General features: G+C 35.0%; 1 protein-coding gene across 2 annotated transcripts in view; it reads right to left on the reverse strand.

Annotated features, from left to right (window-relative positions):
• LOC120627153 (cuticlin-1) overlaps positions 1–19331 on the reverse strand; it is a 133260-nt gene that overhangs the window by 46374 nt on the left and 67555 nt on the right. For both annotated transcript variants that reach the window (XM_039895026.1, XM_039895027.1), the window contains one exon: positions 2105–2252. In XM_039895026.1, the coding sequence (XP_039750960.1) occupies positions 2105–2252 (148 nt within the window). The remainder of the gene's footprint in view (positions 1–2104; positions 2253–19331) is intronic.

The raw sequence follows: 19331 nt of genomic DNA on the forward strand, positions 1-19331 counted from the left end.
AAGGTTTCAATTGCTACAACAAATAAAAGGGTAGATCATAAAAGAAACATATGAATTTTTTGTTTTCTATCATAATAATGTTAATAATATGTTGGGTTTCACATTGTATCTTGGTGCGGGACCCTTCGGGAACAAGTCCAACTCACACCAAGCCGTTTCCTTATGATTGAAAATAGTCCTTCATATTTTAATAGTATTAAAAGCTAACAAAAAATAATATACTAGTCGTGGATAAAAAATAATATATACTCGTGAATAAAATGTATTAATTTTAACGAACTTACAAAAAGGTATATTTCTTATTGGACGCTTCATGGGTAATATATTGTTTTTTTTTTAAATTTAATATATAACTGGCGCCTAGGTAAGTAAATGGTTTTTGAGGGCGTGCTTGCCGGTGTAATTACAGGCACTTAGGCATAACACCTATGCCTTAAATTGATGGACACATGGCAGAATGCAGGACGTGCTCATTGCATGCCTTGTGAAGTGCAGCTCTGTTTAGAGTCGTTGGTACTTCACTTGCTATCAGGTGGACCATCTGCTAGGACCGTCAATTATTACAATAAAAAACTGAAAATTAAACGTCTCTAAATTTTCGGATAAACATGGTGGTCAGGTAGGTAAAACGAAAATATTACAACCCTTTTAATGCTTTAGTCGCATATGAAGTCGGTTATTTATAACTTTACCCAGACTTGACAAAGTATTATTATTTATTTCACGTAAATTAAAAGTAGTACATACAAAATTTAATAATATGTAACGTTTTCGCTTTTGCTCAACTTTTTTTTTTACACTTCATTATAATATTTAATTATTTAAACAATTTTCAGTTGGCTACTTTCGCTTATGCTAGTATCTATTTGTTTGAGCTTCTACACATATTATAACAGTATGTTAGTTTGGGTGGTAACTTTTATAACGGGGTAATTATGTGATAATTAATGATACTAAGATTAACAGGGCGTTAATAAGCAATTAAGAGGCATGAAGGACTGATAAACGCGAAGCACACACTTTCTAAATTATAAGAGGAAATCTTATGGTGTTTGATTTATCTATACTTCCAAAGGTTAGTAAAATTTATATTTATAAGAATATTACTTCGAAAATAATTTGATTGTACTAAGCGAGTGTTTGGCTGAGATATTTAATAAAAATAATTATAATAGTCTTTGAAACGGCGCGTATTGTGAGGATTTTCCTCTCTTTGGAGCCCTGACCGCCGATTGCTTGGGCATTCAAAAGCCCAGAAAATGGAGGGTGGATGTTTTTTTTTATAAATTTTGTGTTTTTTTTTTTAATTAACCATTGTTAAGAATTTTTTTAAATAATGAAAATTAATAAATTGTAGAATAATAATAATAGTTATTAGTAATAATAAATAAAAAATAATAATAATAACAAAATAAACAAACAAATTTAATCTAGAATATCGATATGCTCTTGTTTGTATTATAGAAACAAGTACAATAAATAATCAATTGGAAAACGAGGCGCTTTATTTGTTAGTAGTGAGTTAATTACTGAAAAACTTAATTTTTGGACAAACATTTCCTATAACTATTTTTATAACCTGTTATTTAATATAACATTTTCTCTCTTCTTATTTCGACACCTTTCACACCAAAATGGACACCGGCGAAAAATGCAGGCAAACGCAAGACAGTCGGGCAAAGAGAGAATGGTGGTAACGGTATGAGTAGAGAGAGCAGTGGCGTGCATAGACGGTATGCACAGGGTATGCAGATGATATATAATGATGATATTTACTCCAGTAAGAGTTAAAAAAAATATAAGCATGGGCATGGCGATTTTCTTCAGGGTATGCAGATGATATAATCATCTGCATACCCTGTGCATACCCTCTATGCACGCCACTGAGAGAAAGGTATGTGAGAATAGGAGATATGGTATAGAGAAGGGAAGCGATCTAGAGCAAGGCAAAGAATTAGGCGGGCTGATGATTCTGTTGTAAGTAATGGGAGCTACATGTCACATACTGACGCGTGATAGAGGTAAACGGAAACGAAAAGGTCTTCGTCCAAAGGGCGTACTGAAAGTAAATTATAATTTAGAACCTTACACCTAATATGCCTACCTTTCGATGAAACGATGCCTTCGAACGGGTGGGAGAATGTGAGGTGCACGTCCATGTGATCTTTCCCGCACATGACCTCTAGCGATTGTATCACCGGCATGCCTTCGGGCCGCTCCATCGGCCACAAGTCGCCTGCTTTCGCTCTCGTCTGTGAACAATAAACTTTGTTAAATAACTTTCAAACCTACTAATATTATGCTACTTCAATCAATCAATCTATCAAATCTTTATTCAGTTTAGGCTATAGTTACAGCACTTATGAACGTCATCCATTTTTTTGTTTTTATAAATATAATAATAACACTTATATTAATGTAAAGAAAAAAAACGAATGTTCAATAATTCATTAATAAGTTTACGTTACAGCCTTAAAATATATATGTAGGTAATAAATGTTTAGTAAAATTTTGTTCTAAAGCATTATTTAATTATTTGTTATATCACCACAGCTATTCATTTATAAATTAATATTTGGGTGAATTTATTAATATTATGCATTTACTCCACCATCAATAACCTATGTTCAAACTTCTTTTTTTTCTCTTTCATTTAAATAGTCTTTGACACAATTATTATATGTATATATATTAACGTGTGCCCTAAATCTACTTGCTACTGATTTGTACTTGTACTTGATTAGTAACGCAAAAGTTTGTGGATGCATGGACGTATTTTACTCCAGCAAAGACTAATGAACGCATTTAACCTAAATAGATTATACGTTGGATTAATATATAGGTTACATACTTTTTTACCCAGAAAATCAATCACACGATTTGGAAAAACTGTTTTTCGCGACAACGAATCTATAACTATAGCTTTAATTTGCCACACCAAGCTTCCTCGAAATTTGATCTATAACTTGCTGCACCTCGCAGTGTTTCGCACATCTACATTTTTGTTTTCACACCTAACTAATAACTATTGTATTAAATCAACACGCCGGAGCATGATAGTGAATCGTAAAGTGAATTATGATGAGAAGGGCATAGACTTTAGTCAATAATGGTCTATGCCCTTCTCATTCTGAGTAGAATCTCCTCATTCTGAGGAATACCTGAGGCGTAGAAGTGAAGCCTCGTGTGGCCGGCACCCCTTTAGTCCGGAACACAGCATTGCAACAATGCTGCTTCGCGGCAGAAATAAGCATGGTAGTACTTCCCCGGACGAGCTATGTCACAAAAGCTCTACTACTTCTAAAATAAAATTACTTCCTGTTACAAGCCATCGCTACATATAACATAATTATCGAACCTTCCCACTACTAGATACGGCAGAGTTTACGTACCTCACGACAGGCTTGCAAAGGCGTAAATCTCGCGATATTTGCTGTCGAACGACACGTTTGCATACGATAAAAATACAAAAGTGACGTTTGACAGCAACCTACATTTACGCCTGTCGCAAGCCTGTCTTGAGATCCGTCTTTCTACTAAATAGTCGAGCCTAAAAATACATGCATGCTGTGTAATGCAATTGCACCCATTTAATAACAAACAATATTACCAACAGATTTTTATTTAAATGGTTTTTTTTTTAAATTGTATCGTTCTCGTACTCTCACAAAAGCGTTGATATTCTCTTGAGTATCCTAACTATTCGTCGTTCAATTATGCATAATATATTCATGGATGCAGTTTCATGTCATGCGGCAATATCGGGTAGTAACTTTCGCTAGCACCAGATTATCATAATATTCATTCGATCGATATCATAATATAACACTGTAACTTCTGTTTATTATTTTGAATGTTAATAGGGGACTAATTTATAACTTACGCTAGATGACGCTGAGTTGGGCCACGGCTCTCACCTCTAACTTTTTTAAATTATGTGCGTTTTAACCAATTGAATTTCACTAGCTGTAACGGTAAAGAAAAACTAATGTAACCCCGATGCCTGAGAGATCTCCATTACGTTCACAAAGGCATGTGATGTCATCCAATACTCACTTGGCCAGCGGGATGGACGACCTAACCTTTTATTTATTCCACTACAAAATCGTCCTGGACTGCAATCTCACCTGGTGGTAAATTATGATCCAGTCTAATATGGTAGCAGGCTAGGCTGTTAGGGAGTATGGCAGTTATATTAAACCCATACTCCTAATCGGTTTCTACGAGACATCGTACCGGAACGCTAAATCGCTTGGCGGCACTTCTTTGTCAAAACATCACCAGACAAAAAGTTTGACACTTGTATGCGATCAGTATGTCTGGTTACTAAATTTCATGTGACGCAATTGTTCGTTCCTCCGCTGTGATTTAAAGCGTGACAAAACACTGTAAACCTATTCCGACGTTACGCATATATTAATAAGGCTATAAATCTCAATAACCAAAGGCGTCGGAATCTCATTTACAGTAACATCACATAATCACCCGTTTCGCGTACATTTCGAACCATGTTGGGGTAAGTGAGACAATTAATATACAAAATGGAGCAGCCAGTATTCCCAAATACGCAGACACACAAAAATTTAAATTGCACATCATTCTGTCCCTTTCACTCTCGTCATATTCCATAAATCCATTTTGCTCCCGCTTCGCTCGTGCTCGTGGGAACGCAATGCACCGACGTCATTGAGCGTCTACAGACGGAAACAATTTCTAACACCAATTTACGTTCCAACCTAATTTTTTACCTAAGATAGACTTGCGTTTAGCGTCAATCATGACTATTGGAAAGCATTTATGAGGTCAGGGTTGCTTTGCCGTGTTACAAATGCTGTGTCTTCTTCTTTCTAAAGTCTAATTATTTATTGATAATTAGGGGGAAATCAGTGAATCATTTAACAGCATTACAAGTAAGATTTATCAATTAAATTTCAGTACTATCAAAAAGAAGATTAACTGTTTTAGTACTGAAACTACGAGTATGACAGTTAATTGATATTTACGCAATTTGCACCAATTAAATTTAAAGTCAAATATTTATTAAAAAATACATGGAAATGCACTTTTGGCTATTTAATTAAGCCTACGTTTATTTCGGTGAAGGTTTTACGTTTTTTTTTTTCGTAAATTCGTTTCGTCGTAAATTTAAAACTAAAAAAACTTTAGTACGCATTTCACACCAGTTCATGCTGCAGAATACTTACAAATTGGCACTGAAATTGGTCATGTCTCGCCCGACTAATATCGGCGGCAACGTATGACATTGTGCGCAAATGGTTCCATTATACACAAAAAGTCTGTTTTACTCTTGTTTTCCTAAACCTAAGGTTGTGTGTTACACATCGATGCTAAGCGATAACACCGACTTTTACATCCTACTTCTTGTCGTCTTAATTATTGTGGTGAGCAAATATAGAATAAAAAAAAATATCATCGTCAATTCAATCGATTGACGTCTACTGCTGGACGTAGGTATTTTGTAGGGAGTTTCAAAATCCACGTTCACGGGCCGCTTGTTTCCAGCGTCAACCAGCGACCCGCCTGATGTCAGTCCATCTCGTTGGGGGCCGACCTACGGCCCTGCGTTTACTAGTGTAGTAACATGGTTGTCCGATAACTAGTCCATTACTGTTCCAAATTTAATTTTGTTCATCATGTCCATTTCTTTAATTATGTAGAATTTTTTTTTGGGATATTTAAATAAACTTTATATAGGTAACTAGATAGTGCGTTATAATAAGCTTTCAAGGTATGAAATATCTTTTTTCTATTGTTAGTGTCGTTTTTTTCTACAAACGTAGAATAAGATTTTTATCTTGTTACGCCAAAGAATAACTTTTTACGCGTGTACATAAGTGCAACATCAACTTTTATAAAGAGGCAATACAAAGAAAACTATAACTAAATGTAAAAATTTTAACTTAGGTATATGTAACTGAAATAGTTAATAAACTTATTTCAGATGTCATAGGATCTTAATATATTTTCTGTTTCAGTCTCGATGAACAGATAGCAAATAGTCTGAAATAGGAATCGGCATGTTCATAGACGACCACGAGTATTTGTAATAGAGTACTGATAATAAACAATGAACTCTATAAATACTCTATAAAGTAGAAAATATTTAATTGATTTATTTACACTCTAACAATACACCTCTATACATACTCTATTAAATAGAGAATAAAATAAATAAATATACTACGAAAATATACCCATCGCCATCTAGCCCGAAAGTAAGCGTAGCTTGTGTTATGGGTACTAAGATGACTGATGAATACTGTTATGAATAATATACATAAATACTTAGGATATACATATAAACACCCAGATACTGAAAAAAATCATGCTCATCACACAAACATTTTCCATTAGTGGGAATCGAACGGCCTTGGACTCAGAAAGCAGGGTCGCTGCAAACTGCGCCAATCGACCGTCAAATATTGAATTAATATATTTACAATGAATGTTAAAGTTTAACATTCATTGTACATAGAGAATATTTAAACTATACAAACTGTTAATAGTCAAGTTAGCGCCAATTTTGCTGTTAAGAGTCCTGCACTCTGAATATGATTGCAATGTTGGAGTAGGAAGTCGGTTGAGTCTGTAAAGGCTTGTTCTTGGAACGTGCGCTTGCGATTAATCAAATCGTTTTCTTTTGAAGATCAGCGATAAGAGATGGGCCCATTAAAATTAATCCGGCATCTCGTGTTAACATTTGTGCTTAATTACATTTAATTAGCTTTATTAAAAAGGGTGAATTACTAAAGATGTGAAGCGGTGATAGCTCAGTGGTTAGGACTTCGGTTTCAATTTCAGGAAGCCGAGTTAGTTCCCAACACGAACCTCTAACTTTTCTGAGTTATGTAAGTTTTAACTAAAATATCATGATATATATAAAAATATCATGATATCATGATATTTTAATTACTTATATTAGAAAAGTTAGAGACACATGCTGGGATTCGAACTCTGCCCCTCGCAAGTAAAGCCAGTTGGCTATTAATAAATATTGTTTCATTTTTGAAAAGTAATGCTTTGTGCCTTTTAAAAAAAAACTAAAAAGCATTACAAAAAAAAACTAAAAAGGTACACGGTTTTTTTTATCAAGATTACTATGACTTTATGGAACATTTAGTTAATAATATTGATTCGATACATACATACACATGAAGGTTTGTACAATTTACACATTAGATATCTAATTAAATGCTATCTAGAATAATTTACGTGTACCGAACACTGTTAGTACTAAAAGCTAGTACACGTTTTTCTTCAGCAAGATTAATTAATAGTATTAATCTTTCAAAAGAACCCCATAGTGTTGTTGAAAGTAATTATCACTAGGCAGTTATATGGTGGTAAACCTCTGGCGGTGAAAACATTTAAGTGTAAACTGAATGCAGCAATCTCGATGAGCCCCAATTGCATTTTTATCTCCGCATTATTTATCACACGAAATAATTACTGATATTTACGCTACCCGATCGAAATTTCAGTGTATAGAGTAATTTTTGGAATTACTCAAACACATCCTTTCGTTTTACTGGAGCTACGCCACCATTTTCCGTAATTACGTATTTGTTAACCGATATTCTTTAAGGTTTGCAGCATATTCAATATTATTGTTGATATAATATATATTGGCAATATTTTTTATTAATACTAAATTTCTTCGATTAAAATCTCCCCGTATCTTCATCAACATCATCATCATATCAATCCATTACCGACCCACTACAGAGCACGGGTCTCAGCCCACAATGAGAAGGGGTTAAGGGGGCTAGGGTCCACAACGTTGGCACAGTGCGAATTGGTGGACTCTACGAACCTTTGAGAACATTATGTGGAACACTCAGGCATGCAGGATTCCTCGCGATGTTTTCCTTTGCCGTTAAAGCAAGGGACATTTTAATTACTTTAAAAAGCACATCACTTAGAAAGTTAGAGGTGCGTGCTGGGATTCAAACTCGGCCCCCCGAAACTGAAGTCGAGCTCCTACCCAATGCGCTATCACCGCTTCACCGCTCCCCGTATACAGGCAATAAAATTAACAATATTCTGACAATTTTCAATAATATTAGCGTGTGCGGGTAAGTAGTCATTCGGCGCGTGAACCACTTTTTAGGTTAAAAAAAAATCAAGGAACTCGTCGTCGACAAACACTTTCAAATAAATAGTCATTTAATCCCAAGTAACATATTAAATATCGAATTACAAAAAACAAAAAATCTGGTGAGCCTCGTCCAAGAAGGCCCCGCTTGCTTTTTTTTAATTCGCAGACGTGAACCTCTTGCAGGTCGTTTATGACCCCTGTTTTGGACGTATTAATCGCTGCCCTAATATGTGTTGCCGGGTACGTTAAGCCACCAAGAATGCTAGCTCATCGCATCCGCATTGAGTCTCTAGAAATCTTACTTTTCTACACTTAACATTCTGACACTAACAATAACTAAGGATGCAGAAAAAAGTCTCCTAATATGAATTCAAATTCAATTTAACGATCATGAATATTCGCAATCGAAATAATCGGTAAGAAAGTATCGTATGAGATAGAAATCTCGATGCTAACTAGTTAAGTTGTTAGCACGCAAACACGCAGTTACCGATAGTGTACCATATGCACACCACACGTCTTGGTATTACCGCGACTGTCCTGGTTTTATCTGGAACTAGTAAGATCATTATCAGCTTCATGGCAGCTCACTATAGGGCACGGGTCTTCTCTAACAATGAGGAGGGCTAAGGCCATAGTCCACTGCGCTGACCAAGCGTGGATAAGTAGACTACTCACGCCTTTGAGATCATTATAGAGTACTCCAGGCAGGTTACCTCATGATGATGTTTCCTCACGATGTTTTTCTTTACCTTTAAAGCAAGTTATATAATTGTTTGAAAAACGTACTTTACTTCGAAAAGTTAGAAGCTCGTCCCCGTCACGGGGATCAAACTCCCGAAAGAGAGAACAGAAGAGGAGTCTGATGGGAGGAGGGCTGGATAAGAAAGCTTTGAATCTTTACGTAGCTGGAATACATCTTACGCAGAACATAGTTTGAATTTTTAGTCTACGATATCAGCTGAAGCCTGAAAGTAATAAAACATTCTCAAAAGCATGAAGGAAAGCTAAAATTTGTCGGTTACCCATCTAGTTACAGACTTGGGTCAACTTTAATTAACTAGCTAGACAACCTCATAGGTAATTTAGCTGAAATAACTATCACGTACTTCAACCTTATACACCTCTATAGCTTTATATAATATATATTAGCCATAGCTAGTAGCTAGTATTATAATTACACACACACTTTACTAACTATTTTATTATTTCCTTTTTTTTCTTTTAAGTTATAATTAAAGCTACATAATAGTAATGTCTTAATTTCAATCTGACTATGTATGTTCCGGGGGCGAGGGCTGGTTATCCTTAATAATATTAGATAAAATCTAGCTAGGGTAGCCAGTTCGTCAATTCATTAGATGTGCAATTTTGATGAAAGAAATAAACGATATTATTATTATAAACGATATTATAATTTAAGTTATTAGTGTAAAAACAGACACAATGGCCTTATGACATATGTTTTCTATATTGCTACAGTAAAGCTTTAACTACACGCCTTAATCAAGAAACGTAAACGAAACAAAACACTTTTGTGAGATGAGATCCCTTGATATCTTGCATTATGGTCACCTCAACTTAGAACTTAAACTATAGATCTTAACGACCACCTAGTACAAATAAGATTGTCTGTTCAAAATGTAAGAATGATATAAGGATAAGAACTTAATAATGTTTTAGTTTATTGTATTACAAGCTGAGACCTAATTGCTTCCTATTAAACAGTAGATTTTTAAACATGGCAATAATTCATCGTCTTACGTTATGAGTTCCAGAATATATCCCACGAGGTAGTTTCGAGTAACTCCCTGAGGAGTGTTGCATTTAGAATCCTGAGTGTTGCTCGGGGCTTAGGGGCTCCCAAGAGCATAACAGCATTACCCCTTTAAATTCTTGTTAAACCTCAAGAAACAATAAAAGCTATACCCTACATATGCCCATCACTCATCAAAGCTATAATAGAAAGATCATAATTTTCCTCGGATGCGGGATGTTCCGTAAAACAAATCATCTTGCAAACCATTGGCATAGTGGATTAAAATACTAAATTACTGCTTAGCTAAACCTTACGAATGAAATTTTGTACTTTACCTTTTTTTTTTTTTAATATTACTGTTTAAATCCAGCCAGGCAAGTTTGGAATCCTCATAGCTTTCGTTTTAAGTTACCAAATAGCTCAAATTATCATCATCAACTCATCCAATGTGCAATTGTTATAGGTTATGCTTTGTTAGCAGGTATTTTATATAGGTATACTTAAACAAATCTTTGACTTTGACTTTTAATATAAATTTATACCAAGAAAAAGTAGTAGAAATTGCATTCCATACGACGCATTTGCATAGTATGAAAACAGTAATGTCATAGAACCAAAGAATTCTACAACTATTTTGGTTATCTCAACACACAAGTTACATGTTTACTCGCGTAATGTGCAAGCATTTTGTAGGAGTTGACTCGAATCTAATGCGTCTAAGCTATAATGCTAGCTTGACTCCAGATCTTTAAGTGAGTCAGTCATTTGCTGCGATTAAGACTACATAGTAGCGTTTAGAAATTCGTTCTGAGCTATTTTATCAGTTTCTTTGAACAAGATTAGCACGTAAGTTAGTTTTTTCTAAATTATCTCTACTTCATGATGTACAATGTGAATAACCATTTATACTTAATTATTACTTACTTTACTTATTAAAGTATCTTTCTTAAATAAATAGAAACAGATTTACTGCAAACTGTTTTTAAATTGCGCAATGTGAAACTAGTTCACATCGTAGACTATTAAACACTGGCGACCATTTAAGATTCAGTTTCACGAGAATTTACGTGAATTTAAAAAGTTTGCTACGAGTATGTCTGCGTTGTTATTGGGTGTATGGCGCTGGAGCGTGTTATTACAAGTCCTTCAAAATCAAGAATTTTCCTCATATTGGGTCAAGCTTCTAAACAACTTAGTCGTATTACTGTTTTTATTTATTAGTGCAGGCTGTGCTATCCGCGCCTTGGCTTGTTAAGAATGTTGGTTTTTAAGAAAACCCTCAGGAACATTCTTCCATAGTCTCCAGAATGAAAATTTTGGCAAGATCTGTTCAGCTGTTAACCATAGGTAACAAAGTTTTTTTAGACCTGTTAGATCCCATTTTAATCTCGTCTCGTATTTCTCTATATTTTCCCAACATTCGCCATTACTGCGTGGCGTGCAGTCTTCGTTAGCACTGCTAAATAATTTATTCGCGCTACTGGTTTGTTTCAAGCATTCAGGATTACTTTCTCATAATAAATCTCAGATGTTTTTTTTAAACAATATATATATTGTAGGAACAAACAATGCAAACAAACGTTAATGAAGCTTCAGATGTCATCGAACGGAAATGTTAGACTCCATCCAGTATGAAATACGAAGATATAGACGTCATAATGAAATAAGCTTTACCTGGCGTGAGATAATAACTGCTTATAATAGAAACAGTGCTGTATATTTGCTGTACCACGCCATTACGGCGATGCGTGGCGAGCACGCGCCGGAGTCGTTCCTCAGCGCTACTTAAAAATAAAATTACAGATTCGTACTAATTGCTGTTTCCTTATACCTACAACAATTTCTTTATAGAACTATTATTCCTAGAAAGTTCTTTTATTTAAATAGTAAAGAATTATTTCAAATATTTTTATCCAAATAGAAAAGATTTTCTTCTTTTCTTGGCGTAATCATGATGAAGTAAGCATCGCTCGGCAAGGTAATACCAGCTTATAATAGAAACAGTTTGGATTAATGTAGTGTATTATGTATTTGTCGTACCTACCACGCCATTACGGCGGTGGGTAGCGTGCACACGTCATACGTTAGCTCTAAAGAAATGATTCGTATTACAGGTTTTATCCTAACACTAGAATTTCTCTCTTATAATAACTTCTACATCCAGGTGATAAGTGAAATGTGTATACAAATCATGACAAAGTGAACATAGCTCGGTGCGAGGTAATAACAGCTTATAATAGAAACAGTTGAGATGATTGCTGTGTATTTGCCGTATCACGCCATTACTACGCGACGGTGCGTGGCGTGCTTGCGCCGCCTTTAATCTAAATGGGTTAATAGATTTTGATAAAAGGTGTTCTCATATTTAACTAAGCAATAAGGTGACGTCACAAAAATAAATTGTGGCTATGTGTTTCAGGAATCCAAATCCATAATTAAAAATGCTCCTGCAATCCCGTTCGTCATCTACGAACGAATATTTTAACAGTAATTAGACCCACCAAAAAACGGCGCAAAATCTAAGCCACTGTTCATGCCTAAAAACAGTGCGAGTGTAAAGCTATTACAAATCGTGTCACTAGTGGACGAATCATCAATTTGTACAATCGGAAACTGAGCATGCCACCGGATTCTAATGAAAAGCAAACACACTTTCACCTCTCCATTCATATTAACATTGCTCGTGATGTATTAGAGCCTGTGCTGTGAGCAGTGAGCTGACAACCATCGTTGATGAGTATTACCGATGGGCCACAAGCTTATACAACGGGTAAACGAATACCGAAATAATACTCCAGATGCTTTAGATGTACATTATTTACTGTCTCTGAGACTTATCTGTGAAACCGAAACGCTAATAGTGAGTAAACCATTGCTATTATTTTACTGGAAGGAATTAGATACAGCCCTAATGCCTAAGCCACATGCAAAATTAAATCAAGTGACTCCTGTCACTTTATTAGGTACGCGTTTCGAGCCGTAGGTACTATGCATGTTTCGGTCTTTTATTTTCAATAGGGTTGTCATAGATACACTTAGTTAGTTTTGAATTAGTTTCTATGGAAAAATAAATATGCTTCTTTTGATTTTTTTTTACAGAGTGATTTCTTATGAAACAATCTTCAACAGTATTTCATAATTCCGTTACACGTTGTATAATAGCCGACTTACTATGCGTCTTGTGACTGTATCAAATGTATGGAAATATACTAAGATTGCTACGGGTAGCGATCGGTGGCGGTTTGGTCTACACATACGTTTATTTAGATCGCTAGAAAATCTACGCGATTTGTCCCTTTGCTAGCACGTAAAACGTCCATTCAGGGCTAAAGTGTAAGCGACAAAAAGTAAGTTGTGTTTATTAAGTTCATTTTTTCTTAAATTTTTGAACGTATCCTTCCTTTTTTCACAGAAAGGACGTTGAAATACTTTTGAAAAGCACGATGCTTACGCGTTTTTACGAGAAACGAGATTTTCTAGTTTATAACTAATGAAAAAATAATATATAACGCTTTTATTCTTACACTTTTAGCAGACACGTGCCAAATAGGTTTGGCTTGTAATAGATCAATAATGCAAGAACTGAAAATTATTGCACTATTCGTCTATAACGAAGTCGTGGCCCAGCGGTTTCGTGTCCTAAGACAGACAGTAGTAAACTACCGCGATAAGGACCCACGTACCTTTCCGCATACGGCCTGTCAGATTCTCTAATTGGCGATTTGACTTTTGTGTTACTATATTTTTTTTACACACAGATTTTTAGTTTTCAAATGAAGAAAATAATTTCATGTCACATCGGTGCAACAAAGCGTATAGTGAGACTAATACAAACATACATAATCCCTACTAATATTATAAATGACAATGTAAGTTTGTTTGTTACGCTTTCAAGCAAAAACTACTTAACCGATCCTCATTTAACTTTGTACACATATTCTTGGAAGTGTTAGAAGTAATATAGGATACTTTTTATCCCGACATTAAGCTTGGTTCCTTTGGGAGAGGGGATGAAAGTGTTTGACGATTTTACACCATATCTCCGACAAATTATTACCGATTTAAATAATTATTTTTGTACAATAGAGGTTTAAGTTTGCCCAAACTTTGTGTAGATCTGATGAATGTGGTTGGAGATAGAGGACAGAACTCCTCAGCGGACAGCACTGATATTTTTCAGCAGATTACTTTAATCAAAAAAGCAGTCTAAGATACATACGAAATATACGAAAATACGAAATTGCATAAAATTCTACAATAAACTACCCATTGACATCTTGGAGATGTCTCTTAAAAAATTCAAAGTTTGTATTAAACGTAAGCTTATAGAAAAGTCCTATTATAGTATAAAGGACTACGAAATCGATAAAAAAGCTTGGGTGTGGATTATTGCTCTAACCAGGTTGCTCTTCTAATATTTGAAATGACATTGTGAGATGGTGATAACGAAAAAAAACACTCGGCTAAGTTGTGGGCTTCTTCTTAGACCAGGACGCGTTTGGAACCCTCTTAGCTTTAGTTTTAAGTTAACGAATGTGGTTATCGCCATCATCTCACTACCGTGTAATTCTTATGTACGCATCAAAAGTGCCACCTAAGGGCCTACTTGAATAAAGATATTTTTGACTTTGACTTTGATGGTAGTGGGCTAACCTAAACTTGAATACCTAGATCTAGGACACCACTGGTTTCAGAGGATTCTGAATGGCGCATTTGTTATTATTTTTTGTCCGAAGGGTTTCGCGAAGGAACTTCCTTATTAAAATAATATTAATAGATGATATAATGAGGGTTTACGGGCTATATATTTTTATTTAACGTTGCTACGTGTATTCTTACAAATAAAACAAAAAGAAAGCTCGATAAATATCAATAGGAGAGAGGTGAGTCACGTTTACTTTCGTCAAGGTATGTGATATTTTTTCTGTGGAATGCAAACTTCCTTCGTTAGTCATCATCAAGTTTTAGATGCGATTTATTACCTTGTGAGGTGATGTGTTAAGAGTCCTATGTGATAAATGGTCTAGGCCGCAAATTCGTGACGGTGCGGCAGTGGGGAATCCATCGTTTTGAGCACCTACTGCGCTACCCAACATACATAAATCGACCTACCTGGCGCAGTAGTCTAATAAGTAGAAGGCCCCGTGTTCAATCCCAAATTTGGAATTTTTTTTTTTCTTAATTTTCTTTGGTATCTGGTTCTTTGGTATGGCTTTGGTCTTGGCTAGTTGTCACCATACCGATGGCAAGCGATTTAGCGTTTCGGTACGATACTTCTCACAGGTTCGCACGCTACCATACATTGCATCATCACTTACCACCAGGTGAGATTGCAGTCAAGGGCTAACTAGTAGAATGAAATAAAAAATTAAAATTTTGAGCATTAAAACAGAGATGCCAATTATTGTTATAAAATATCATTGTTCAAATTGTTTTAAGTCATAATATGATTTATTTAAAGCCAAGTCGCTACTGGGTTAACTAGCCTCGACCGAAGTCCCCCCACTAGAGCGTACCAGAGAAAATTGAAAAATTATAAATTCCCAAATAGCGCTGCCGGGGCTGGAACCCAGTACCACCACCAGTATAAGACCACAATGCTCACCACTGTGCCAGCGGGAGTCATCAGGAGAACTAAGCAGACTGTAGACAAACGTTAACTTATCATAGAATTAAAACATGCTCTGAAGACTTCCGACTTTACTATATTTCTTTCATATTAACAGAGATATTTAAATATCAACCATATATTATCACACCTCAAAAAGTTTGAATAATTAATTATTATTCATATACATGCAATAATTATGCGAGTGTAATTTAATAATTTCACTCCATAGATAGAACGATTAATTTGAAAAAAAAAATTGAATTAATTAATTCTATTTCCCGCTGCGTCTAGGAGAGATTTGATTCCGATTCGAATAATTAATCATACAATTTAATTCACTAATGATTATAACATTTCCCATAACTTATAGACTCTCTGCTAAGTCAATGATAATAAAAGTGTTACACAGAGACAGGATTATTTGCAGCATCAAAATTAAAAAATAAATATACTAACACAATACACACAACGCCATCTAGCCCCAAAATGAGCGTAGCTTGAGTTATGAGAAGTATATTTTTATGAATAATAAACATAAATGCTTATAGTATGCATTGAAAAACATTCATGTTCTAAACACAAACATTTTCCAGTTGTGGGAATCGAATCCGCGGCCTTGGACTCAGAAAGCAGGATCGCTGCCCACTGCACCAATCGTCCGTCTCACACAGAAGCTTAAATTATGCATGAAAATGAGAAAAATATGCAACAAGAGAAGTATCAGATAATTGATTTTCAAGCAGCATTAAAGTCATAGACTAAAGACCCTCCCCCAAAGGGGTTTCTGTCCATAATGTGCAGACGGTTTGGAGATCGCAGTAGATGGTAATAGCAGCACCGAGAACGCTGCTGGCCGTTCTTTGTTATATTCTTTCAGTCGCCGCGTACGATATCCGCGGGAAGAAAAGAGAGTTATAACGGTATTCTTATCTGCCGTCACCACACACATATGCAACATTAAAGCTTGAAAGACGCATGAAAAAGCTTAAAATATAATTATATATAGTTGACAATACTTGACAACGCATGCGCATTGTCAAGTATTGTCAACTATATATTAGCTATAATTTTTTATAATATGAACAATAAACATGACCTAACTAATAATTTCAATTATTTTTAAATTTAAAAAACAAGTTTTTGTTTCTTAAATATATCATTTATACATTTTTTTTGTAGGTATTATTAAGCGATGCAACTTTTCTAACTCAATCGTATATCTATCATCGTTAAGGCAGCGTTCGTAAGAAACGATTTCGATCAACCGTTTTGTCACTGACTAACTTTGTAAATCCGACTCCCACGAAAAGTTCCTTTCAGTTTTCAGGTTAATATCCACAATAACGTAGCTTTCTATTGTTGAAATAATTTTGAAAATCGGTTCAGTAGATCCGATAGAGATTACCCCTTACAACGTCACAATCTCACAACCTCACAAACTCGCAAACCTTACCTCTTTATAATATCAGTATAGATTGAAGAAAAGTACGTCTTTGTATATTTCTTTTCTATTAGCAATAAAGTAATGATGTCGACGATAATAACAAATTAGGATGCTGAGTAGCGAAAAATTAGATTGCAAGAACTTTCAGTTTATAATACCTTTATTTTTCCTTACAGAGAAATATTTTCCAAGAAGATGTTTCTGACTATATTTCTGACTAAAGGTTTTCCACCTTACATGATTCAGTTAAATTTTCTGTAACAAAAAGCTTTGCTACTGAGTGTTACTAAACCTATTCCACGCGAACCTTACTGGAATACTTGATCGCTTGGTTAAGATCACATAACTGATGCGGCAGTATCGATTGTCTAAATTATAGGTGACAAAAAAAAATAGATACCCATGTACTTAATTAATTAAGTTATTTAAACCATTGATATCTCAAAGCTTAAAATAACCCAATTACGTCAACTGGATTAACTCGTTAATAGTAGTCGCTAATTTAAAGAACGGCCTTGCTACACAGATAATAAAAAGTTAATTAGTGGGAGACAGGACAAAGCCAAAAGAGTAAAAAAGAGGACCTCTTGGGTTACTTTTCGCTGTAGTCCCTTTTCAACAAGAATAGATTATTTGATATAGTATTATACACCGAGCTAAATTCCACTCCGTCCCGAACCTGCGCAAGTTCAAGCATACGCCCTTATCTTATTTATAAAATTATATTTTAAAAATTCAAGTAGACCTTGATTATAAGCACTTCCGAAACGTCAAGTCAGTCTGTTTGTACTGACTCTACCACTGGTTCGGAAGGCAGACTCTACCGAGAAGAGCCTGCAGAAAAAAAATCAAATAAATAATTAATGTTGCACACGGAGGGATCATTCTCTCTCTCTAGTATCATGGGTATTCTATTAAGATAAAGACTCGAGCTTGACCACGATCTCAACTAATAGAAAGTGTAGATATGGCCTAAGAGGTGACGCGATTGATGTAAAGATACCTATTAACTTTCGTTTTATAGATAGGTACCAAGCTAAAGTCGTGACTTGGTATTCATAAGAATAAGGAATCCTAAAACTCAGAATGGCATACTTGAATGAGGGAGTTAGGTAAATTAAATCAAATTTTGTTATAGGCACAATATTGCCATGCTTATAAAAAAAATGACTTTTCCCTGCGTCTAAAGTGGTTGTGTCCGGCATCTGCAGAAGGTGCTTTCTTTTTTTTGACTTTCCGATTCCGGTTTCCGAAATAAAGAAGCAGAGCTGCCAAAGACTTGACAAAGGTTACCTTTTACCTTTTTTCATTGGGCCCGCAAAATAGCCGATCTAGCCTCTTTGTAAATCTCTTTGGCTCGCGACAGTGAAACAATTGCCGAATTGGTGTTTTTGCTGCGGTTTTTTCGTGATTAGTCCTCTGCGTGCGTAATACAATAACTTTGTTCACATTGTTGGGGTCAATGACGCTAGGCCAGGTGGTGTTGGCTTTGTTTGATAGAGAAAATTGATGTGGCAGTACCCAATACCTGACTCTTATTAAGCCTAGTTAATAAGAGTTAGGTCTTGGGTAAGAAACTGACGTCAGCGCCATATATACAGGCAATAGCGCCAGCGTTTTGGGTACCATGCCCATATGTTAACAGTTGGACGGTATAAATTTTTTAATATTATACATAGTCATCATAGTTATTTTTATTTGTATGTATATTTTCTGTGTGATTGACCACTATGGAAAATCATAAGTAAGTTATTAAAGATATTATTATTTTCTACATACAACACATACAGACTCGATATGAGACAGTATTAAAACGATTTTAGTGTTTAATTTTACTGATAGAAAAGAGTGCGGTATACAACAAACCACTTTTCTTTCGAATTAAACAATAGATTCGTAATTTTTTTGTTAGTTCTATTAAGCGATGTAGCCCAAACCTTATTATAGGACTTATTTGCCTCTCTTTCTACCTGACCGTGTGTCGAGTGCCTTTTGCCCGGTAACGAGTTGAGTTATCAAGTTGGTACAAATTCTGAATAATAAATGCAATAGTTTTTCTTTGCCAAGTAGTGTTGTGTGATTTCAAGTTTCAAGCTAAGCATTATAGAATCACGGCTTTTAAAATTATTGCAACTGAATACAAAAAGTATCAAAAGTGACTTTTAATTTCAGGAAATTATTGTATCTATCCTGGATAAAATATTAAAGTTATCATACTTAGTAAATTGAATTATTAAATATAACCGATACTATGATATCTTTTGTTTTGTACACAAACCACCGTGTAGAAGTAACGCATAATTAGTTATAGCTTATATTCAAACTACACAATGCTGCTGAATGTAAGCTATCCATTTCACAATGTTACTTACACGCGTAGAAAGAGATAGCGCTATTT

The sequence above is a fragment of the Pararge aegeria genome, chromosome 10 (genome assembly GCF_905163445.1).
Source record: "Pararge aegeria chromosome 10, ilParAegt1.1, whole genome shotgun sequence".
Taxonomy (NCBI): Eukaryota; Metazoa; Arthropoda; class Insecta; order Lepidoptera; family Nymphalidae; genus Pararge; species Pararge aegeria.